We start from the raw sequence: 26852 nt of genomic DNA, 5'->3' as shown, positions 1-26852 counted from the left end.
TTGGAAGAAGTCTATGAAATAACCCCTTGAGAACTACCTAAAAATTGTTGTAGTTCGATGCAATAAAAAAATCTCCAAAAAAGAAATGTACCTATTAATGTGAAACACAGCGAATAATACATACAATAAAGACCCATTTTTATCAGTCTCATGGTGTATTTTAGGGTGACAAAATGGGGACATTGACTAAATCGGACAATTTTTTTTTCTTTATAATAAACTGAAGCTGTTAAAATATTCTTCTCGCCCCTTGATGTAGTCTGATAACTATTTCTGATTATGATGAACTTTTTATTTTCGCATATTTCGCATATCTTCATGATAATGAAAACATGCTCAAGAAAGGATTTACTCGAATTCAGTTTTGTTCGTCTGCTAGAGCCCATCTAACATATGTTCATATTTGGCTGATAAAATCGGGGTTTCAATGTGTTATAATAGATATTCAGCATTCGAAGAAGTTTCATTTGAACGAGTGTAGAACGACTTCGGTTTGGTGAAAATCGATCATACTGTCCAAACGGCATAATTCCGAAACCGTAATTTTTGAAGTTTTAAAATTATGCAGAATTAATTTTTCAGAAAATAGTATCAGAATTCGTGTCTTTAGCGAATTTGTTGAGACTTTATTGTAGTCATGAATATTAACCTGAGAAAATTCACCATAAATACTTCTTGAACGATATACCGTCAAAATTATTTTATCAAATGATGCGCTGTTTAACGTTTGTAAAACTCATCGAAGATACTAAACCTCCGAAATTGGCGGTTTCAAAATGATGCTATCTTGACCTTAAATTACTGTTTTTAAACATTTGACCTATACATATAATTGGCCATACAACAAAAATCAAATGCTCATCAAAATCGATCAGAACGTGCTAGAATCGAATGGAAATCGTCATTTTTCATAAATTTCTCTCTACATTCGGAAAGTGTTATCCTCGTTATTAATCATATTACGTTTTCGTCTCAACTCGACGCATTCCCAAAATAAAAACCTGTCTTAATCCACCTAGTGGTGCAATTGTGCTTTTCTTATTTTTCCAGACTACGATTTCATGGCTGGTTATGTTCAATACAATGGTGGAAATGAATATTACATGTTCAGTACGATTTGCACATACATACAATGGATCGACAGCCACGATCTTGAGATACTATGTGATACTGAAACATCGCTTGAAACCAGCGGCGGATCATGGAGAAGGATCCGGGAGGTCCAGGTCCAGCCAAAAATTTTCAACTTGTTATGAAATTTTGAACTAGTTTTACTTTTAAAGTAGCAACCCCTCACTGCATACTCCCTCCGGGCCGGTATGATTGACGATTTTTGGAGTGATTGCATTACCTTTCTATATGAGAAAGGCAAAAATGTACCAAAGGCCAAAGAAGTCAATTTTTGTCAAACATCTCAATGTTTCATGCATTTTAAAGTCATTTGGCATCAAAAATACAAATTTGATTTTGAAATTTTTTCATTTCAGTTTTATGGGAATTTGCTGTGTGATTGCACTCTTCAACTCGTAACTCCGGAACCGGAAGTCCAATCAATAAAAAATTCAATAGCAGCCGATGGGAAGGTTGTACCTTTCATTTGAGACTAACTTTGTGCAAATCGGTCCAGCCATCTCTGAGAAACATAGGTCAAATTTTTTTCCACATACACACATACACACACACATACACACACAGACATTTTCCGATCTCGACGAACTCAGTCGATTGGCATATGACACTCGGCTCTCTGGGTCGGGATTAGATTGACGAATTTTAGAGTGAATGAGAAAGACAAAAACATTTTTAGCAAATGTTGAAAGTTATGCATTTTGTTGGTGAGTCTATGTTTCATAGACATTAAATCAATTTTAACTTCGCTTCCTATTAAATAAAGACCCTTATTACAGTACATTTCTACAAAAACGAGCTCAATTTGAAAATAAATCTGAGGATTATGATTGATTACAGAACTCTGGAATTTTCTATTGGAATGTTTTCAGGCAGGAATTTGATATTGATGCTATTAGACAACTGTGAAATCAAGACCAATATCCGACAATTTATCAAAAGTCCTCATGATGTTTACAACAATAGGTTATCAATCTACGGATCAGATAATTGTTATTGTAATATTGAATTAAATCAGTCTGCATCAATAAATTTTCAACTTCAATCCAATATTTTTTTGGGTGTGTTGGGGGGGGGGGGTGGGTTGTATGGTGTTAAACCCCAAAGCCTTCTCTTGGCTACGCCGTTGCTTGGAGTTATTTATTTTGCTTTTCATTTTCCGGTATGTTTCAGATCGATCCGATGGTTATAAGTTAGAAAAATTGCAGTCAGAAGGTTCGCACAAATGAACATTTTTGTACTGATAAGTTATCAAGTTCCTTCCAGACAACTTGGAAGTGTTCGGTGATTATTTTTAGCGGTTGTAGATAGTAAAATGAAATACAAAATTCGTTTTATCGAAATAATGTTTAGCTTATTTCAATGGATTATTACTATATTGAACAATAAATAGGCGACAAAGAGTAATCAACAAACAACAAACCATAACGTTTTAAGTATTCAAAATAGATATTTAAAGTCTTTAGTAAAGTTATTCGCAAAAGCAAGAGCTACAAATTTGCTGAAGACATCATTTCGATATAATCACTTCCAAGAAAATTTGTGAAAATATCTCACTCATAGGGGGATTAATCAGCAAAAGCACAACACCAAAAGAAAGGGCATATTACTTCCATTAAATTCTCCGAAGATACTATTTACCTAAAATAAGCCGTTTTGGCGTTAATAATAGATTACATGTTTTTGGTCATATTTCTGGCAATTGGAAATGATAAAAATCTTTCGACCGCATTTAATGTTAAATATCTCTTTTGATAATAGTCCGATTTCAACAATCTATAGCTTGTTCGAAAGGTATTCGTTAAAGCTGTCTAAAAACATATAAACCGTTAATATATATTTTCAATTTCGGCAGATAATTCAAAAAAACTGCAAAAAACGCCATTTTTACGCATTCAAACATTCATATCTTGGAAACTGAACATCAGAATCAAAAACAAATTAATAGCGTTCATACTGTTTTTTAGTTCTTTCATTTAAAATTGGTTTGGATAAGATCGGTTCAGCCATTGCTGAGAAACACGAATGAGAATTTGTCCGTTACATACACACACACACACAGACACACACACACACACACAGACATTGTCCCAAATCGTCGAGCTGAGTCGATTGGTATATAAGACTCGGCCCTCCGGGCCTCGGAAAAAATCTTGAAAGTTTGAGCGAATTCTATACATTTCTTTTATAAGAAATGTAAAAAACCTTTTCAAAACTCTAAAAAAAGAAAATCAGTCGATTTATTAGATCATCATGATTCAAATCATGATAATTACCTACTGGAAAAACGATCGACTTAGCTGAATGGTGCTTTTGAAAAAGTGGCAGTGGTTTTCTCATTACGTAGTTGTGTTGCGTACCCCAGCACGTTGTGGTAGTGTGGCAAAAAATCACAGCCACTTTTTCAAAAGCACCATTCAGCTAAGCCGATCGTTCTTCCAGCAGCTATTTTGCATGATTTGAATCGTGATGATCTGATAAATCGACTGATTTTCATCTTTTAGAGTTTTGAAAAGGTTTCATATGGATAATTCGATGGCAAAACTGAACACTTTTTTTCCAACACATACTATCAAGCGTTCAATTCTCATAGACACTCACCCAAAGTTCTTTGAACCTTAAGCCACAACGAAACAAATCAAATTTGAATACATGCTACAACGTAACTAGTTCACTTGCAAAGGTATTAGTTTGTTTTGCTTGTTGATCCTTTGTCCAATCGTCGCTGTTTTGCTATCTTATGACAAGCGCCATTTAGCACATTTCGAGAAAAACGATTTTTAAAGTTTGAGATTGAATATCTTGAAACTTGTAAATGGTATAAACAATTCAAAGAAGACAATTGATCAGGAGCGGATCCAGAAAAAAAAATTCGGAGGGGGGTCCAAAGTTTCGATTTTGAAATGTTCATTCTACAATACGTAATATGTAATACCCTCATTTAAATAAAAATCAGCTTTGGTGAACGAATATGATTTGGAATGTTTTAGAATTTAGAATGAATTTAAAATAGAAACTACATTAAAATTTCGCATGAAGTTTAAAATTTTCGGGGGGGGGGGTCCGGACCCCCAAGACCCCCCCTCTGGATCCGCCACTGCAATTGATGCTTCTATCTGTTCTGTATCAAATATTATGAAGATCGGTTGACTATGTTGCGAGTTTTTACTACAAATGTAAACAAATGTCGCACTCACACGTGTCATAGGTGTGCATTAATGACAAAATTTGTATGGTGTGTCATAATCGTGCATGGAAAATTTTCCATAAAAAAATCAGCAATTATTAACTTTTATTCATATCTTTGGCTTCATTTGGTCCATAAACAATCGGTTAAATTGAAGGAAATGAGTCAGGGAATCTAGAAAAATAGTTATTATTGGTTACAGTGTTGTCAAATATGCTATATTTCCAGTTTAAAACTTAAACTGCATTTTTCTCACAATTCGTGTATTTTTGTTTTGAAAATGATTATGCCATTGTGTTCTTCAGTTGGTTTTACACATAAAAACATCTTATACATGAAAATAACTTGAGGCAATCCTACGACACAGTCATTTGAAGCAAAAAATAAAAAATTTCTCAGCGCGTTTTTCGCTATATCTCAGTAACCAAGCAGAATGTCAAAATTCTGAAAACGCTACTTTGTAAAGATTTTTTAGATAAATAATGTGGCATGTCTAACTCAGTTTACCCCAAAATGTCGTTTGTCATAAGATAGCACAACAGCGACGCAATATGATGTGTTTTATACATTTATACCGCATTGGTGTTTGTACGAACTTCTGTGTGTGCACGCAGTGACGCTGATTTTTCCGCGAACAATTCAATACCAACCATACGCGTAATTATTCCACAATTATATCTAAAATGAGCCTCATTTGCACGTATTACAGTAAAAATGCGATTCGTTATATGTTTCCATTCTACTTGCAATGCAGGTTACACATTATTGAATAAAATTTTCCTTAATTTACTTTTTTGCATTTTTTAACAGTACTAAGTAATTCACGTATCTTGTCATTGAAGAAATTTTAAAATAATTTTTAGATTTTTGCTATTAGCAGTCAAAATTGACTATGGGGGTACCCCAGTACTCGCTGGCGTCCAAAAGGGGGTAACCCCACGTTGTGTCTTATGGAAATTCGAGTTTTCTAGTTCGTTTTCCAACGTTTTAACCCATTCATGCCCATGTTGTTTGTGTACAACAACGTTTTTAAACAGCTATAACTTTTGATTGAGGTAAGATTTCCTCACAAAAACAAGTAAGGCTAATAAATGTGACTAATGGCTTTCATTTGAGTATTAAAAGTTTCAAGGATCAGCTCTAGAACTGAAGTTATTGCAATCAGTCTGATTGAATTCCGATGGAGCAGTGCTGCCAGGGACAGTTTAAGTTGACGACGGAAAATGAATTTTTCATATAATTTCGTTATGATGCAATATTAGTGAAAACTGATAAAACTTATCAATTTAGACTATTTTTGGCTACGTTTTCCAAGCAATTGGACTATTGTGAATATTCTAGGAGAATTGTAGTGAGCATTGGAAGGTAAAAATTGAGCAGCTTCTAGTACTGCAAGAGAAGCACCTTTATGAAAAAAAAGTTTTTTCGAGTTTCTTGATCCCACCGTTTTCAGGGAAAAATAGTTTTGAAACCCTACATGCACTAGAAAAAAGTTGGGCATGAAAGGGCTAAAAAAGTAGTCTATCGATTCGCCATTTGTGAATGATATGTTATGACTCGATATAATACTGATTTTAGTTGGATTGCATTGTACTTTGACGTGTCGATCCAAACTGTCGTTCGTGAAGGTGAGTGTCGCTCACATACTTTGTATGTATGGCTATTTTCTATCTAATATATTTTTCTTACACGAATATATATTGTTTAGAGTATTAAATCGAAAATTCCAGAGAGAATGGGGGATGGGATCAAGAGAAAAACGGTACATTGGGGTAGAAAAATGAAAAAATAAAACGTGGTATCAATTAGTATATTTCGTTATAGAGTTAGAAGCAGTTGATATACCACGTGGACAGTTTTTGTTTTTGAACAACTGCTCCCTCTTCGTGGAAAAGCGTGGACAATTCCTGTACCCCAACCCCCTTTCTACGATGTCTTCGTGGACTTTTTAAGACTTTAAGATCCATAGTAACCTATGGATTCTTGATTTGGCTCGTAATTTCAACCACATGCTTTCAAATCCAAAATTAGTAGGATTTGACCAATTTACATAAGAGCGAATCAAGTGATTCAGGCAGAATTTGTTTACTGGATTTTGTTTCGTACGATTTCCTCTGATTTTTTTCGATGATGATTGCCATCGATGTTTTTAACACTCACACACTATGTTGTTATTAGGCAATCCATTAGACGTTTGTTTGACAATTCAGCGGTGGGTTCTGTCAACAAGTCTACTCCTGCGAACAGAAAAACTCGTCCGACAAACATCTTTCGTTAGTCCGATTCGTTTGATGTTGGATCGTCGCACCCCTCGGAGTAACGCCAGAAGAAGTAAACAAGAAATAATCAGCTGATCAGAAACGGCTCATGGATTGCCTAATTAGCACTTTGACTATTTCAAAATCTTGAAAAAAATTGAAGCGCTCTCACCAATGACGATACAAATTTGTTTCATTTTCTTATAAAAGGCAACAATATTATGAAAAGTCCACGTGGACATTTCCCACACCCCCACTCCCTCCCCATGGACAAGCGTGGACTTTCTCGTGACCCGTACCCTTTTCGAAATTGTCCACGTAGTATATGGATGGCCCCTTATGGTATCTTCGGAAAAGTTGCTGTATGGCACATGGCGCTTTATTTGGTTGCACTACACTAGTTCGGAATTTAGTCGCTAGGGCGGCGCTGCTATCAACTTTTTTTAATAAAGCTAGATAAAAATGTGGTATCCTCGAGAAAGTTGTGGGACCTATCATTTTAAATATCATTTCTCAAGCCGCAAACTTTTTAGGCCCTGTACGTTTCGAGATAGAGAGTGTTTTGGGTAGAACATTAACTTACGATAACATATTTCCCTTGAAAAGGCCAAATCCAGTGGCCGAAACGTCTGGCAGTATACAATACCCGTTCTGATTTGAAAGACCAAGAAGCCGAGGAATAAAAAACAAAATTAACTTACATGAGGCATTCAACTACTAGTAAAATAATATGCTTTTACAATAAGGGAATTTGGAAGTTTTTTCCGTTTCCTGTAATAAATGCAAAAATTGGGTTACACGCTTTTGGACGTCAACCCTTCATATGTTGCGTCAATTTTATTTTACTGGGACAGCTATGCCTGAAACTTTCACGAAGGGTTAACATGGCTTGAGATTTTTTTGAAATTTTCAGTACAAACACTACGTTGTGAGTGTTTCTATGAAAATATATTTGATTAGAGCGATGAAAAAACAAAATCGACTGAAGGTGACATGGAATAAACATGCGTGGAAGCGAGTATAAAAATCTATGACTGGGTTTATACCGTTTGTATAATTACAATATAAAAAGTACTGTGAACATTTTGGGGAGCGGGTAGGGGCACATGAAATGTTCACGCTTGTTCACAGAGAGGGGCTGGTTTAGAAATAAAGATTTTTCTCACCCAGTGGTTAAATTGTTGTATTAAAAACGTTTTTAAAACATACGCAACAACGCGCAAAATAAAAAAAAATTACGTGAATCCAATCAATACAACTAGAGATAATGCGTTTGTAGAAAATTTAACAAAACAACCAAAATTGACTGTTGATATTTTTGGTCATATACCATATTTTCAGCACAATACATGTAAAGTACTTGTATACATAAGAATCATATAGTTTAAAATTGTCATGTTTGGAATATTCACGATTAATGTAGATTTGAAAATGAATTACACATATTTGGGCTTCTTACTAAAATACTAGAATGGGGCTTAACCAAGCAAAATTTCTTTATTTTTTTCTGCAACGATAATGCATTACTCCACAGTTAGTAGAATTTTTCTGCGGTAAAATAGTATTTTCAAACGAGTGCACTATGCGTTATTTACATGTTTCACGCTATAGTGGTTTGCCAATTCTTACAATACATTTTGTCATTTTTTCTCTTGCAGTCTTTGTTCGAGCTGGAGCTAGCCGGATGCAATGAAATCACCGAAGCTGGTCTTTGGGCTTGCCTAACACCACGGATAGTATCGCTGTCACTGGCAGACTGCATAAATGTGGCCGACGAAGCGGTCGGAGCTGTAGCACAACTGTTGCCTTCATTGTACGAATTTTCGTTGCAGGTTAGTACATTCTGTGCTTTAAGTTTAGTAGCCATTTAACCCAGAATGGTTTTGTGGGGTACATATATACCCCAGAGCTATTTGTAATCCCTGTTATTCCGTAAGGATTTATTTTAACTGCAAGAAATCTTTATCAGGTTCGCTATAGGCGATTATAAGCCAACATGTTTGGTATCTTCTAGTTGCTGTACAACAAGGACTGATGGTGAAATGTGTAGTGCTGTAATGGTTAGAGTAGCACAAAGTAATCTTCAGCATAAACGTACAGCAACTATGAATCTATCCTGTCTTGTGTAGGAAGGGAAAGCTTCCATAGCTTTGGTTCAAGAACCGTATTTCCATAAATGAAACTTTTATGTTGGAAAGCTACTTAACCCCGTCTTCGTAGCTTTAAACAAAAATGGCATGACAAATCCACGTGAAATGCCTCGTGCATGTATACTTGCGAATAGTACTATCGACGCTTGTCTTATACCCGACCTCAAAATTGGTGATATTTGTACTGTCACGAGAAAATACGTCTATTGTTCGGCATATTTGCCGCATAATGAAATATCACCTTCTGATGGTTTCAAAAGGGTTGTATCATACTGTGGCATTCCTCTCATAATCTGCAGTGATGCAAATGGCCACCACATAATTTTAGGCAGCTCAGATATCAATTTGAGAGGCACCGAATTAATGGAATACTTAAGGGGCCGTACACAAATGACGTAGCTTTGGTGCTTTTTTGGTGATTTTTTACCCCTGCCTCCCCCTCGTAGCATTTGGTCACAAATTTCTAACCTCCCCTTTGTAAATAACGTAGCATTTACCTAACCCCCTCTCCTGCGCAACGTCAAAAAAGTTAATGCTGCGTCGCACAACTTCTGACCCTACCCTCCCCCTCGTCGAACTTCGTCACAAATTTGGTATACCCCGCTACCACCCCCCCCCCCCAAAATGCTACGTCATTTATGCATGGCCCCTAAGTAGTACAAATCTGCACATTCTTAATGCAGGAAACCGCCCAACATTTACACGAGCTGGCAGAGAAGAGGTGCTAGATGCAACTCTCTGCTCTGACAGTATTACGCATGAGTTGGCAAACTGGCTCGTACCAAACGAGCTCGAACCGTCGTTATCTGATCATAAGTACATCGTCTTTGATCATTTAAACGTCTCGCTAGATATCGTCACCTATCGTAATCCCAAATCTACGAACTAAGACCTCTACGAAGAGGGCTTCGTGACTAGGTTTCATGGGTATCTTCCGGCGATTGAATCTCCAAGTGACTTGGATGAGGACGTGGATAAAACTAGCTCACTCATAGTAGCAGCATACCAAGAGGCTTGTCCACTTCGAGTTATGCTTCCTTCTAGAGGAACACCTTGGTGGAATACCGAACTTGTTCGACTCAAAAAGTTATGTAGAAGAGCTTGGAATCGCAGACACAGGGGCAGGTCGGAGGCATTTAAGTTGCCACGAAAAGCATACACAAATGCCCTTCGATCCTCTGAGCCAAGTGGTTGGAAAATCCTCTGCACAAATGTCGCGAGTCTCAACGAGACTAGTAAATTAAATAAGTTACTTTCGAAATCGAAAGACTTTCATGCCAGTTCCATTAGAATTGCTAATGGTGAATACTCGTCGGACGAAGATGTAGTACTCAACTGTCTTTTTGACACACACTTTCCAGGCTGTACGGAGCCATCACTGACGACTGCCCCTGAGTTCTTTACAGGTAGTTCTGATTATTGGGCATTTGCTCGTAGAACTGTGACAACCGAATCGATCAAATGGGCGATTGAATGTTTTGCTTCGTATAAGTCTCCGGGAAATGACGGAATTATTCCAGTTCTACTACAAAAAGGATATGAACACTTTAAGTATATTTTGAAAAAGGTTCTTACTTGTAGTCTTGCGGCAGGATACATTCCATTAGCGTGGCGGGAAATAACTGTCAAATTCATTCCCAAAAGCGGCCGCGTCACTGAGGAGGCAAAGAGCTTTAGACTGATCAGTCTGACCTCCTTCCTTCTCAAATCTGTGGAACGTTTAATCGACCACTACATTCGGGATGGTAGCTTGGGCGAGCACCCGCTGTATGCAATGCAACATGCATATCAGCGGGGGAAGTCTAGTATCACCCTGTTACACAAGGTTGTCTACAACATTGAAAAAGCTTTTTCATAAAAGCAATCAAGTTTAGATGTTTTATCGATATTGAAGGTGCTTTTGACAACGTGTCTTTCGAATCCATTTTGGATTCGAAAGACACTTGTGCTCACCGTTAAGACAAGTAGAGATAAGGAAACTGAGTGTCTGCGGATGTCCTCAAAGTTGTGTGCTGTCATCACTTCTATGGAACCTTGTCGCCGATAGCTTGTTGAGAAAACTTAATGAGTTTGGGTTTCCGACGTGTGGTTTCGCCGACGATTATCATATAATGATCACCAGTATTTGCATTAACACACTTTTTGATTTGATGCAACAAGCCTTATGTGTTGTTGAGCAATGGTGTCTTCATATTGGACTATCAGTTAATCCAAATAAAACATCAATGATGCTTTTCACACACGAAGGATTACAACCGGAACTCGTCCATTGCAGTTTTTTGACTCTGAAATTATTGTCGTAGTTCAAGTTAAGTACGTTGGAGTAATTCTTGACTCAAAACTTAATTGGACAGCTCAAATCGATTTCAGGCCTTCGGCCAATGTAGACGGGCTTTCGGCGTATCTTAGGGACTCAAACCCAAGTACATTCAGTGGATCTACACAACAATTGTTAGACCAATACTGGCATACGGGTTCCTTGTTTGGTGGCAGAATGGAGAAGTTATGACAATCCAATCAAAGTTAAACCATCTTTAGAGGAAGGGCTTTGATGGCGATAACTGGTGCGTTCTCGACATCACCTACTGCTGCTCTCGAGGCACTCTTGAACATATTAAACCACTACATGTGTTTCTGAAACAAGAAGCACTTTCTTGTGCATACCGTCTTAAGGTTACCGGGCTCTGGAACAGTAACCCAATAGCCACACAAGACTGTGGCCCCAAATGGTTACTTGGGATGAGTATACACTTGCTCCCAGTGACCTTACACTCACATGTAGTTTTGCTTTTAAAACTTTCAATGTGAGAATTCCTCTTCGCCAGGAATGGATGGAGCGACAACTTGAAGAATACGTAGTTTGTTATACTGACGGTTCTTTGTGGGTGGGCCGAGCCGGTGCTGGTGTCTATTGTCTTGAAATGAGATTAAACCAATCTCATTCGCTTGGTAGATACTGTATCGTATTCCAAGCAGAAATCTTCGCGATTCTGTGTGGCGTACAATGGGCACTTCAACAATGAATTAGCGGCAAAAGAATCTATTGTTGCTCCGATAGTCAGGCTGCCCTGGAGCATGTCGAACTCAAATCGAAGAACTTAGCATTTCAAATGCTATCTACCTTCTATGGGTACCCGATCATTCAGGTATTACTGGAAATGAATGGGCGAACGAATTGGCTAGAGCTGGCGCTGCGACTGATTTCGTTGGTCCAGAACCAGTTCTACCACTGTCGATAAGTTGGATAAAGCACAAGATTCGCTCTTGGGCTGCATTCGAACATGCCAACCATTGGCGTAGCTTGCAAACTTGTGTTCAAACAAAGACTTTTCTGCCGGATGTGAGTCCGAAAATGTCAAAGAATTTGTTGCATTTTTCCAAGCACAACTCCAGTATTCTAGTCAGGGCACTGACTGGACATTGTAAACTCAATTATCACATAACTACTATTCAGTGCGCTGAGTATTATTCGTGTGATCTTTGTGAATCAGATTACGGAACATCATATCATTTGATATGCAACTGCCCTGTATTAATGTAACTACGTATCCGGATTTTTGGTTCTCCATACATAGATGAACCTATGTACAGAAAGCTGAAATTTAAGGATATGCTATTGTTCCTAATCCAGTGTGGTAAAGAGATATAGTTTTAACCGTATTTGAATGACATCTCTTCGGGGGTGTTGTCGTTCTGTTATCTCAATATCCCCTCGGGGTTTTTGATATATCACTGCTTAAATAAAAATTCTAAATCCCTCCGGGGGTTGGAAATTTTATTCCTGCTATTGTAGCAACTGCAGATCGTTCAGTATTCCTCCGGGGGTGCAGAATGCTCTGTTTTAATTATTCTGTGTCGTTATTTTCCTTACCCCTAACCTTACCACTTCCCCAATCCTTCTCAGCAAAATAATGAAAAGAAGATTCTTGACAAGGCACAAATATCCGATCAACATGGGGAACGTGCCATTTGAGCCAGACGCCACTGATTCCTGATTCCTGATGTATCGCTTATATAGCTAATCTTCAAGCTTCTTCTGCTGAGATCGACATATCACTGACCGGCTGTGTTCTGCAGTCGTTCTCAAGCCGATCTGGCACGTAGTTACCGGTAATGCCGATATGTCCTTCAATCCAAACGAATTGAACAGGTTTGCGCAGTGTTACTCCTTCTATTTGTTGTATCCACGGATATTTCGAGTTGCAGCCTTCTAAGGCTGTGAACCATTTAACCAGTTGCAGCCTTCGAAGGCTGTGAACCATTTAACCAACATGAGCATGAGCATGATGACCGTACAATTCGTAGTTGCTACTCCGTGATTGACACGAGCTGGCGAAATTGCACAAGGAATCAACGAATGGAGCCTGGAAGTAGCTTTCCATCCTCAATGTGCACGTTCCAAGAGCTCTAAAATTTGAAGTGTCAATAACGGCGCCGGCCACGTCCTTACAGTCATCGGGGAAGGAAGGGAATGTTAGTGTGACAACCGTTATTATGGAGACCGTGTATACCTCTGCATCTCCATGGTTATCACGGGAAGGAGTTATTGTTAGTGGGAGAGGATTGGTTACATAAATCGGGATTCACCTTGATCAGTGATATAATCTATGCAACTCTTATAAGTTTTATCATGTGTTTATTGATCTGGGCAGCCGGCTGCCGAGAAATGCTAATAAATTTATCGTTTATTGTATTAATACGGAAATACTCGGTGCTTGAAATAAAGAGCTCAAACTCCGGATAGCCGATCATCGGGAGTGTTGTATTAATTAAATTGGACAAGTGTATTTGAAACGTATGGTGAACAATATTATTTCTCCAGTTTTCTTTAATCTGGCTACTCTAGAGCAATGAAACACGTTTTACAACACCTAACTGAGTGCTAGCATAAAAATTAAATAATATAATACGTTATGAACATACTTTTTATAAGAAAACCAATTTAATTCATCTATCAGTGAGATGAGACATTTCGTACACATTTCACTGTTGTATTATTGATTAGTTTGCGAATACACGCAAAGTTGGCAAGCAACTAGATGTGAGATAAGCACAGTTTCGAGTCCTGCGCGAATAACACTTCGAATAAACTGAATAAATTCAAGAAAAATAATAAAACAAATCAAAATTTAAAATAATTATGGAGCAAAAAATAAAAAGGCTATTCATAAAATGGATAAAATGATTAATATAAATCAAAATAATAAAATAAATCAAATTAGCCCTAATGAAAATTAGATAAGATTAGAAAAGTTAAGAAATTAAGAGAGTAAATTAAATTGTTTGAAGCTAACTAACTATCTTTCAATAATTAAAAAGAAACTAACTAAACCGAATTAATAAACTGAAGAAACTGAATACAATATATGAACTGAGAAAAATTAACAATTCAATAAAAAGATTAAAATAAATTAAATAAATAATATGAATAATATCGACAAAATTAACCCTTTCATACCTAATATTTTTCTAGCACATATATGGTTCCAAAACCGTTTTGCTTAAAAGTGTAAAGAAACACGAAAACCCTGTTTTGATCAAGATAGATGCTTATCTAGCAGTGTGAGAAGCTGCTCAAATTTTACATACCGATCCCTAATACACATCTCCTGCAAAGTTTACAATAGTTCGATTGGGCAGAGAAGATAGCCGAAAGCAGTCTGCATTGATAAAATTTATCAATTTTCAACAATATTTGGAGACAACGAAGATATATCAAAATATAATTTTTCACCGATAGCTGAAAATGTCTCTGGCAACACTGCTCCAGTGAAATCCACTCAGAACAATTGCAATAACTTCAGTTCTACTGATATTTCTTGTAACTATTAGCGCTCAAATAATCGGTGACAGTAACAATTATAAGTTTTACTTTTTTCTGAGGAAATATTGTCTAACCCCAAAGATATAGCTGTTTGAAAACGTGGTTGTTCATAAACAACAGGGTATGCAGAGGGTAAATAAAATCAACAAATTAAATAGAATAAATAAAATTTACAAAATGAAGAAAGTGATAAAATGAATAAAAATATTTTTTTCTGAATATTTTATCATTTTGAAAAAATGAAATGAAATGAAAAGAATCAGCGATATTAAAAAGTAATTCAATTAATAGAGTAAATTGAATAGTGTCTAATTAATGTTCTAGATGAAATGAATGATTGAACAAAATTAGTCAAATTATTAAAATGAAGAAAATGTGTGAACCCGAAAAACAATATAAAATTGCATAACACGAAAAAAGTGAATGAAATAAATTAAATGAATGATAGAAATAAGATGCATGAGGTAATAAACTGATGAAATGAATACAGTAGAGTAAATGAGGTCAAATAAACAAAATGATTCAAAAGAATGCTAAATGAATAAAATCATTAAAATGAAATGATCATATATTTATAATAAGTCAAATTTTTAAAATGAAAAAAATAAACAAAATAAATATAATCCATGCAATGAATGATCTGGAAACAATGTGTATATAGAATAAAATTTAAAAAAGTTAGTTAAATAAAGTAATTAATTCCTTTTCACGAAAAATTTACGTAAAACTCGTTTTTTTAATATCAAAATTCTAGTGAAAGTTTATCTTCTTTTGCAAGATTTATGTTATACTAATTATAACGTAAAAATTATCAGTTGAATTTCATATGAGTGTCATAAGATATTTAACTAATCTGAAATATTTGTTAGTATTCAAGCTAATTTAATCTTGCGATTAAAGAAAACAAACCGATTTTGTCTTCTGTTTCCCTTTGAATAGTTTTCAATTTTAGTGTAGAACAGACCCACTTGCGGAAACAAACTAAATATTACATTCTACTTGAAAAAGATGATTATTGGCGTCCTGGCAAAATTTGCAAAATAGTTGTATTATGAGAAAACTATAACTAATTTATGGTCAAACCCTACCTTCCTCTAAAGATGAGAGGCTATTCCTCCGAAACGTGGCACTAAGGAGAGTCATATGACCAAAAACCGAAAATTACATCAACTCCAATTTATGTCAATTTTATACTGAGCGTTTGTATATACTATAATTACGGAAATCCTTGGGTATTTCAAATTGGGTAAGGTTGTTTGGCTAAAATGTTGAAGAGAGACAACCCACGTGCACTTTTCGTATCTCTACTGAATTTTGAGTGAAACATATGATCAAATGTATCATTAGAAAATTGAGAACACCTTTATTGGCTTGATATTATTGAAAATGCAGATCCATTGTATTGAAATGCACTTTTATGGAAAATAACGGATCAAATTCTAAATATATCCACAAATTAAATCAGGGGAAAAATGGCGCCCAAAGACTCCTGAACTATCGAATTATACTTGCATCCCAGTAATAGGATGCTTTTAACTTATAGCGATGGTTTCAATTGCCAAAATTTGCCTTATGCTGAGAACGCTTCAATTGAAGCTTCAATGCCAGAATTAGTACAGGCATTGGACAATTCAATAGACGTTTCGTTGAGTGCTCATACACGTAAATTAGGGGGATTACAATCACAGTTTATGCATTGGACAGATAGTTGACCTCACTAAATTTATGTCATACATATTACTGTGTAACTACAACTGATACTGAGTTGTACTGGAAACCCCTATATACATTTGTCATGATCGATGTGACTAAACCATATTTATTTGCGAAAAAATACGACATGTAATTTTAAGAATGTTCGTGTCTCAAACGCAGTTCAGGAACACTTTCAATGGCCCCTGGCTTTTCGATGAATTCAAATACTTATTCTGGTAGTTTGAACCATTCCTTTGTCATGGTATTAATTTGTGTAGGACTCATTAACCCATATCTCCAGAACGAGAATTCCGAACGAAACAATTCTCAAGTGATAAGGATGGGTGGGAAGAAACTGCATTGTAATCGACTGAATGTACGGATTTTGTGCCATCAACAATAATATAATTGCCAACATAACCTAGACACTTGACACACACTTTTCTATATACTTCAATGCAAATGAATATTATTTACAGGTAGCCTTATCTCAGTTTAATATTTCATATTACGCGTTAAAATACTGAACCTGAAAATTCTATTCTGTACAAAAATCATTTTCCAGATATCTGTGACCAAAAAGACATATTTTAATTTCAAGTCAAATTCCTGATTTCTAGATTTCCTGACTAATTAAGGCCCATTAATAAAGAACAAACACCAGATAATCTTAAAACGACGTGAAGAAAAGAAGAACGAAAACGTGTTCTTTGAAATGGGATTTTCACAAACACTTCAGAATATTCTGAAACAATGGTTTTGGAATTCGCAAATTCGTTTTACGTTTTACGAGTATCATATGAATATGAATTATATGAATCTATTTTCTCACTACTAAGTGGATTACTTTGTGATTTGTGCATTCATATACCATCCAACGTCTATCTCACGACTGAACGCAATGCTTAATCCAACGGATAAATACATCAACTCTGGACAAATTTTCACTTTGAAGTGAATTTAAACATTGTTTTGTCGTTGAAGTAAACTTGTGTATTAATTTTTGAGAAATAATTAATTAATTACTAAGTAAATTCACAAAATATTTTCGGAATCGAGTTCCTAGAATCACGCGGATGTGTTTTCATACCCTGATATGCAAAATCGGTTTAGTTTTGCCCCTAAAACACCCGTAAAACAATACTCTGTATGTAACGATCTCATTTTTATTTAATGGAAATTGGTAAGCGACATATAAAAATACAAAATGTTTAATATCTCCGTCGTTCGTAAACAGATTTTGACAATCTATAGCTTGTTTGGAAGGTAATTGTGCACATCACATATCTGGATTGCTTTGTTGGAAAGCTATTTGCTTTAAACCCTTTGTGTTTTGACAAAATCACCCATATCTCAAAAAGTAAACAACATATCGAAAAACAAAAATAATAGTGTCAAATGGCAACGTTAGGCCTTTCATTTGAAACTAATTTCGTTCTGTGGTTGCTGAGATAATTACATTACATTAGTGCACATACATACATACTCACACACACATACACACATACAGACATTGTCCCAATTTGTCGAGCTGAGTCGATTGGTATATGAGACTCGGCCCTCCGGGCTTCGGAAAAAGTTGGCAAAGTTTCAGCGAATTATATACATTTCTTTTGCAAGAAATGTAATAAAATGCAGATTTTTTAGCAACCACCACCCGCGAGGGATTTTATGCAATCTGTCGACTAATTGCATTGGGAATAATAATCAAAATGAAGCGATAGCAAAGAGCATTGTTTACATTCGCGACGTGACTAATTACCATCTCACTAATTACGCGGTCCACAGTCGATAAAATGCACAAAAACTGCTCTCAATATCCCTACCCTAGAACCATTATTTTAATGGTATTTTTTGTATTAAAACATTCATGAAATAGCTCTATCCGAGCGCAACGAAAACTCGAATCGAACGCCGCCGGCTCCCTCATCCCCATTCGAATAAATGAGCCGAACAAAGACGGCAGACACTGCTCCAACAATCGACCTCAAATGGGCAGGGCCACAACAGAATCAGGAAGAAAACAGGCTCATCACCCTACAAAGAAAATATAACAAAGTCGTGGAACGAATAGTGATACATTCATCCGCAGTATATCCAACTTAGTGGAATAAGTACCCAGTCTCGATGATCCGCTAGTTCTTAGGTTTGCGGGCGAAAATTTCCCTTCCTTTGCTGTTAGAAGCAATAATGAGCCCAACGAGTATGCGCCTATACGTATATGTCTCCTCTATCGTATCGAGAGGCAAACAAAATAATACAAAAATACCTGTAACTTATGCTGCTCCGATGCCACAGTGTCGCTCATGGTTGCATATACATACATGTATATTCACGTGATATGTCGAGCGCCCCAACCATCATTTATTTATTTATTTATCGCACGCATCAACAGGCCGCACTCGGCCCCAATGATGGAAACTTAAATTAATTACATTTAAAAAACTGCAGGAATCGCTTTCTTAAAGTTATCCGAGACAAATGAAAGTCGAACAGGTGCGACACACGATTGAAGAGGCGTTGTAGTCCCGTGATAGCGGCATTAGCTGTTTGAATAGTTCGTCGAAACGGCACTCTCAGAAGAACGTTTCCGCGTAACGTTCTGGACCTTGCTTGGATGTTGACGCGCTCTAATAAATCTGGAGAATCGATGCGTCCTGACAGAAGATCAGAGATGAATAAGGCTCTTGCAGTTTCTCTACGGCGCTGAAGGGTATCGAGCTGGATGAGTTGACACCGACTCTCGTAGCTTGGTAGACGAAAAGGATCGCGCCAAGGCAGGCGTCGAAGAGCATACCGTATAAATTTTCGTTGAACGCCTTCAATTCGATCGCTGCTGTTCATGTAATTCGGGTTCCAGACAGCCGAACAATACTCCATCGTGGAGCGCACTAAAGAGCAGTAGAGGCTTTTGAGAAAATAAATGTCTGAGAAGGATTTAGCCGTACGGAAAATGAAGCCCAGGCTTCGCGATGCTTTACCAACAACATACGAAATGTGATTCTTAAATGTAAGTTTCGAATCTAACAGCACTCCAAGATCCTTAACGCAGCTCACCCGGGAAACAAGAGCTCCAGACAAGTTATATTCAAACTCAATGGGATCCTTTTTCCTGGAGAACGATATCACAGAACATTTCGCCGGATTCAGATTCATTCGGTTGTTTTCACACCATCTGCTGAAAGTGTCAAATTGCTGCTGCAAATAAAGTGCGTCCGTTCGGCTCTTAATTCTGTTGAAAATTTTCAGGTCATCTGCATACGACCCTTTCAGCTGATAGTTTACATCGTTGAAATAGAGAGTGAATATCAAAGGTCCGAGATGACTTCCTTGCGGAATTCCAGACGTTGCGGAGAATAGTTTGGAGTATGCATCACCTATGTTCACACTGAGTTGACGGCCAACGAGATAGGATTGGAACCATCGCAGGAGTGATCCACTGAAGCCAAGTTTTTCCAATTTAGCGATTGCGATATCGTGATTGATTTTGTCAAAAGCTGCAGATAAGTCAGTATATATAACATCAGTTTGTTGACTCGCATCGAACCCTTCGGACACAAAAGAGGTTAGAGATAGTAGATTCGTCGACGTCGATCGATTCGGCATGAATCCATGTTGGTCTTTAGAAATATATTCCTTACAGTGAAAAAACACTGACTCCACCACGACTAACTCAAAGAGCTTGGAAATGGCACAGAGCGCAGAAATTCCTCTATAATTGTCAATGTTCCTCTTATCACCTTTTTTGTGGACAGGAAAGATGAAAGCTGCTTTCCACAATTGAGGAAAAATCGCGGTTGTCAGTGACATTTTGAATAGTTGACAGAGTGGTTCCACCAAACCAGATATACACTTTTTCAAAAACACAGCAGGGACACCATCTGGCCCGGGAGATGACGATGCTTTAAGCTTGGATGCTGCTGATACAATATCCGAGTGCTCTACACGAATCTCATTCACTGACCGTTCGAGTTGGGCCACGCCGCTAGCTGCAACGTCAATCTGCTGCGAGGACAATGTCTCACTGACGAACACACTCGCAAATTTAGAGGCGAACAATTTGCATATGGCTTGTGAATCATGACCAGCTTCGCCATTCAAAAACATTGCAGAAGGCAAGCCGGTTTCTTTCCGCTGGTCATTGACGTATCTCCAAAACGATTTAGGATCCGACTTAAGCTTACGTTGCATTTTTCGTTGATAGTTTGAAAAACAAAAACTGTTCAGTTTTTTAAAATCGTTATTGAGCCTTACATAATAAGCTCTCAGTGACAAGGTACGGCGTTTGGTAAACTTTCGTAATGCTGCTCTTTTCGCAGTTTTTAGCTGACGTAGCTCGGCTGTCTGCCAGGGGGATTGATCACTTCGTTGATTACACTTTGGGACATGACGATCGATAAGGTAGCTCATTATATGGCAGAACGTTTCAGCGGCGGAGTTCACATCATCCTTACTTAGCACAGAATCCCAGTTAATACTTTGTAAAATATTCAAAATGCTGCTATAGTCGGCCCGCTTATAATTGTAACACACGGTGGGCGCGTGGCTCGAAAACTTCATAGGCGGTACGTCCTGGAGTGTAAGATGAAGAGGCGGATGGTGGCGAACATACTTTACTAGCGGGGCGAGGGCGGTGGAAATATGCGGCGATTGATCTCTGGCATTAACGAAGCATAGATCTAAAATCCGGTTGTTCTCGTTCGTTGTGCTGTTAATCTGCAGAAGTGTAGCCGTGCTATAGCCATCCAGAAGAGTAAAGCTGCCAGGATGAAAAACTGATTCGTCTGGGTCGGGTTGTAGAAATCCGTTATGAATGGAACGCCACTTTATTGTAGAAAGGTTGAAATCGCCGAGGATCATGATTTCGTCAGTGGGTTGCGCCATCGCAACAACAGAAGTCAATGATTCAGAATGAGAATCAACTAGTGCAGAGTCGCGAATTTTATCGGGAGGGAAATAAACCACACATATATATAATGTTCGATTTCCCAATTTTATCGCTGCCCATACTTGTTCGATGCTGCTCCAAGCATCATTTGTTATATGTTGAACTTTTAATCCACGACGCACAGCGAGCAAAACACCGCCTCCGGAGGATTTGTGGCTGTTGAGAGGACTCCGGTCACATCTGAGAACCTCGTAGTCAGAGCAAATCACCTGGCTGGAAAGGGTCTGCTCATTTAGCCATGTTTCTGTCAATGCGATAATGTCGTAACAGCAGTCCGAGGTAGCTAGGCGATAGGTATTTGCACAGGAATTCATGCCACCCACATTTTGATAGTATAAGTGGATGGGTGACGATTTTAGACACGAAAGGCTGACCGGCACTCCTTGATTCCGTCGTCTGGAATGCACACCGGGGCGACTGGAATGACTGCTAACAGCAGAAGGCGCGGGTGAACTGCATGAATTGGTAGCACCCGTGATGGAAGTTGGAGTGCTCCTCAGGAGGTTTCCAGCTGACGGCTGACATCGTTGACTTATTAATTGACAGTCGGAAGCATTCGAGCTAGAACAAGCAGTTCCATCAGGAAAAACGGTTGATTCATCAAAATTATTTTTAAAATACTTGCCAAAGAGGGCAATTTGGAAGTCCCCCTCTCCATTCCCAGACACAGGGCCGGGACGACTGAAGATACTGCTGACTGCGAGAGGCACGACTGTGCTGGGAGGATTGGGGGATTCCATATTGCTTTCTACGGTGCGTCCCGGTTGCCGTTGATCAACAGGCGAATTGTCGGTGCGTAGTCTAAAATAACTGCTATTTGCGATGGATTTATCCCAGTCGAGGTGTTTTCCGAAACCCCTGCTTCCCGTCATTAGTACGTTCTTGCCGAAAGTCGATGAACTCGCGGAAATACATCCCATCCGGCCAAGTTTCGGCATTGAGGGCCATTTCACGAAGTTTAGGGTCAACACCAATTTTGAAAGAAATGAAATTAAGCCCGCTCAAATTTGCGTCTTTTTTCACTAACTTGAAAGGCACTAACTTGAAAGGCACTCCTTAACCATAGCACCAACCTCGTCTTCAGAAACGGTGGTGGCAATTCGCGACAAATAAATCCAGCATTTACTAGTAGCGGGTGGAACAGTGATTGTGGGTACCTTTGCTACATCACCCTTTTTCTTGCCACACGTTAGGCTGGGGACATCGGATTTAGAAAGAGATTTATTATCCTCGGTCTCGCGAGCACGTTTGGCTCCAGCTCTATTTGGAACGGGCCATGATATGGGAGTTGCAGGCAGTGTCGTTGCGGATTCCACTGATTTTCTGGTTTTCTCCATTTCAGCCTTTAATGCTTCAAGCGCTGTTTTATGTGTGTCGGTCAACAAACGGAACGCTTCGCTCAATGCTGTAAAAGCTGCATTCACTGCGGAGGATTTCATCAAATCCACACAGCTGTCGCAGAGCCAGAATATATTCGCTGAGTCGTTAATCATGTCCAATTTTGGACGAGTGAGCGTTGAACACGATAGATGCATGATTCTGTCGCAGAATCCTTGGCATTTCAGCTGATTCAAAGTGGTTACCGGCTCGGAGCACTGCAGGCAGATCGAATCCATTGCGAATCGCCTACAGGTAGGCAACAGTAGCTACTTCGTGAATAAGCTTTCCCGATATGCATCCACGGTTTCACCACAAGGATTCTATCACTACCGACGACACTTTGGGAGAACAAAATGTTTGTCAATTGTCACCGCACGACCGAGAATCACAAATTATGAGTCAATTGATCAATAACTGCAGCTTAGGCGAGGGCACAAACTCTATTCTAGATGAAAAATCACTGAATATACACAAAAAAACGATCCAAAATACGCGAACAAAAATAAACAAACTGATTCACAACAGTGTTACCAGAAGAATTGCAATTGCATCATCATTATTAATCATTATTTACTCGCTAGGCAGACAGATGTAACCCGAGACAGTTGGAGCCGGAGCCTAAATCAATATTTAGCGGATGGCTTCAGCGCCACTCCCGAAGGAGACCATTCGCCTTGTTCGGTTTGCCCAGCTATTGAGACCCCTCCTACGGGCGGGTACCATTTGTTTCTGAGTTCTGGCTCCAGAATGGTCCAACTGGACTCAGGTACCTTGATTACCAGTCTGAAAACATTCGCTAGAAATCAACAACAGTATACAAAGAAGGCCTCAGACCGGTATAATTAATTAGCTCTAACGCTTTTTATCATCACGGGCAAAGATCTACTCAAACACAAGGTCCCCAATCGTGGCCGATTTAGGAAAGGTTGAGTCGAAGGAAAAAGGAGTCAACTCTGCTCGCTAAAAACGGAAACGACCGAAAATCGTGAAACTGCCTATACCAGAAAATACCAAAAAATAGTTTACTGCAAAAAAAACTGTTTAATTCACTTCAACTCATAATTCGCTTACAAAAAAAAATATTTATTTCACATTTCGGGTCTCGAACCCAGGCCTTCCAACTTGCTAGTTAATTTCCTCGCAGCGCGCTAACCAACATGGTCACTGCCTATCCTGTCTCTCTCCCTTCCCAAAGCATATCAAAAATCTAACTACCTAACGTGGTGTTCATCCGAAAATGAGTGGCTCAACTTACGGTGCGTGCATATACAGTCGGCGTGTTTGCGTGTAATACAGCGATTTCATCGCTGACCTAGGATTTTCACGGGGTGGGAAAAATAAAACCGCCGAACAAAAAAATTGATAATCGGGTTTCGAACCCGGGCTTTTTGAGCTTGTCACGAAAACACTGTCACTTAGCTCACTGAACCGGCATTTGCGGTTTTAAACAAAATTGATCATGCGCATGTCAAAAAAAAGGAAATGAGTACTCACACTACCATGGTTTTACGTGGGTCGCTCGAAGATCCAGTCCGCTGGAGATGCTGATCCGGTTGCCACAAACGATTTGCCCGGTCGTTTGCTGGCAGAGTCTGACCTGATGGAGGTCACTGCATTACATGTTTCCCACGTGGGTTGATCGATAGTCGGTGCCCAGCAACTGGACGTATGCTGGCAACGACGCTGCTCCCTAGCTAGCGCAAATTTGACGGTCGTCGCTCTTCCGGATGGTTCACCGGGAACTTTGTAGCTAGATGGCGGGGTCAGAAGCGGTTGATGACGGATGATGATCGGTGTGACGGGATGCTGCAGCTTCAAACCTGCACGAAAAACACGCATCCAACGACAAGTTGGAATTAGGGCACGCACTGCACTGGCCACCATTTGCACCTTACCTTAATTCGGGAATACCGACTCTAAACCACTGCTTCGATATGCGGGAAGCCACTTAACTTGTACGAGTTAGAACTGGGAAGGGAAAACTAATTACTGGCAAAACTGATATAGAGAATCTCACGATTTTTATCTTTTACCTATAAAACCACACCGAGGCGCGAGAAAAAAACTAAACCACTCCTGCCTCTTCCACGATCCAGAACAAAGTGAAAAATCAGATCTTTGGAGTCCTCAGTTTAAAGCATGAGTCATATCTTCGTGACCGGAACTACGCAATCGTTCACGAAATTACGCAAGTTTCCCCGAAGCCCTTTTTTGTATACGGCTTCAATTTCTTTTGAATATCCCCAGACCTCGATCCTCTACCACCAAATCCCGGGTGCTGCCGAATGGCTTTCAAAACCCAGAGACAAATAGTTTCCCCTCCACTATAGCTTATTCTGCGGTTAAAGGTCGCAGAAAGGGTTATCTCAAAAGTGGGGCGACGCCTGCGTCGCGACCACCCGCCAAAAGTAACTCGGCTCCAACCACGGCTGGATCCGGTGGGTGCTCAACCACTCATCTGACAGTTCATTCGAAGGAACTCCAACCAACCACTCACTCTCATTCACATTTCGGGAGAAATTACAGAAGCTTTTACCCATGCTGAGCGGACCAGTTATTCGTGGGGCCGCTCGATTTTATTTACATTCATATCGTAGTACTACATCATTCCCCACTTTATTTTCGAAAATTTGATTGGTTGAAAACCAATCAAATTTTCGAAGGACATTTGTATTTGTAATTGAGAAAATCGTGACTGCTGGGGTCATATGTGGTCATCGTCAAAAAAATTGACTCATCATCTATTTGCAGACATTATCTGTTACTGACCATCATCGTTTTTCAACTCCGGTCTCCAGCAGCAATCAACTAAATTTAACCAAAAAACACAATATCCTTGCTAATACTGAACAACTGAAAAACTTGCTTGATCTTTCCGATAAACTTTGGCTAATGGTAATTGGCAATCACATTCACTCATAATATTCCACTATAATTGGAATATTCCAATGTACAGTTAAACTAGAAATTAAGACACGAATTTCTTTACCTCAGTATAAAAACTAAGAAGTGAAATACGCTCTTCGTAAAACCTTCACCTTTGTGAAAAAATACTAGTATGTTTTGCTGATATCCAAACCTCGGAGTAACATCCAAGCAAAACGGATTCAACATCACATCCTTTAAATGGGGGTCTGTTTCCGGTCATTGTGAACTACTCTGGAGTTCTCCAGAAAAAAAATGTTCACGATAATCCAAAAACGCAAATCGAACGAAGCGAGAATTTCTGACCGTCAAAATTGTTTGACCACGAAAAACTCACAACATAAATTATCAAGAAAAAATACCATGCAGTCACCCCTCGATCACACATGTTGAACTCTCATTCATCCCTCTCACGCGTCACTCATTCTCTTGCCAATACCAATGAACCTGTTCTACCAAATGTCAACAAACCGTAACTTTAACTCGTCGCGTTCGGTAGTAATTTTTTTGCGAAAATTTATCGCGGTTTTTCCGGCGAAAAAGTAGTGCTACACAGAAAGTCGGCGGATACCAGACGTGCTATCGTAAGGAGAGTATTTTGCGTATCATATCGTGTCGATGTAAGTTTGAAAAGAGCCGTTTTTTCTTATCTTTCTTCGCAGGTATAGCTGCTTTCAGATGGCAAACCCCAACCTACACCAAGAGCTCGCTGTAGAAAGAAGGATGAGGAAGAAGGAGAACAAATTGGATGGAATGGATGAAGGGAAATGCTGAACCGACCAAAAGTATTGATCGAAGCGGACGATATTTTACTAATGGACTGTTAGCAAGGACTAATGAAAATGATATCGAACTGGAAAATAAATGGGAAAAGGTAAGAAAATCGTTCAAATTATCAAGTGATACTGGATTCGGTTAAAATTACTAATTCAATTTATTATATTTTAGGAATTAAAGAAAATAATATGGAAGAAGAAAAAATAAGGAAATAATTTACAATATAGGAACAAAATTATAGAAGATTTCGAAAAATTTTACGTTGAGTGATAATCAAAAATAAGAAAACCGTAAGTTTCTGAAACTATCGATTAATATTAATTTAAGAACTAACACTAGAGAATAAGAGATAGGACAAATCGTAGGAATTGCATACTAATCTAACTAATACTACTATTTACAATACTATTTACAACACGATGCTTGTCGTGCTTGATCCAATGTGGAAGAATCCACCTTTTAATCACTACCTTTTACATAGCTGTTTTGGTGGAGTTGCGTCCACTACACAAAGGCTATGTTGGCGGCTACCGTTGCTTCATTTGTATTCTCCAAAACCACTGAGAGTTGCATCAGAGGC

General features: G+C 38.5%; 1 protein-coding gene across 2 annotated transcripts in view; it reads left to right on the top strand.

Moving 5' to 3' along the window:
* The window catches only part of LOC131689625 (F-box/LRR-repeat protein 16), a 171842-nt gene that overhangs the window by 90624 nt on the left and 54366 nt on the right, over positions 1-26852 (top strand). For both annotated transcript variants that reach the window (XM_058974854.1, XM_058974855.1), the window contains exon 3: positions 8232-8405. In XM_058974854.1, coding sequence (XP_058830837.1) covers positions 8232-8405 — 174 coding nt within the window. The remainder of the gene's footprint in view (positions 1-8231; positions 8406-26852) is intronic.

Source organism: Topomyia yanbarensis, chromosome 3 (genome assembly GCF_030247195.1).
Source record: "Topomyia yanbarensis strain Yona2022 chromosome 3, ASM3024719v1, whole genome shotgun sequence".
Classification (NCBI taxonomy): domain Eukaryota; kingdom Metazoa; phylum Arthropoda; class Insecta; order Diptera; family Culicidae; genus Topomyia; species Topomyia yanbarensis.
The sequence above is the reverse complement of the archived record's forward strand: the minus strand, read 5'-3'. Positions and strand labels throughout refer to the sequence as shown.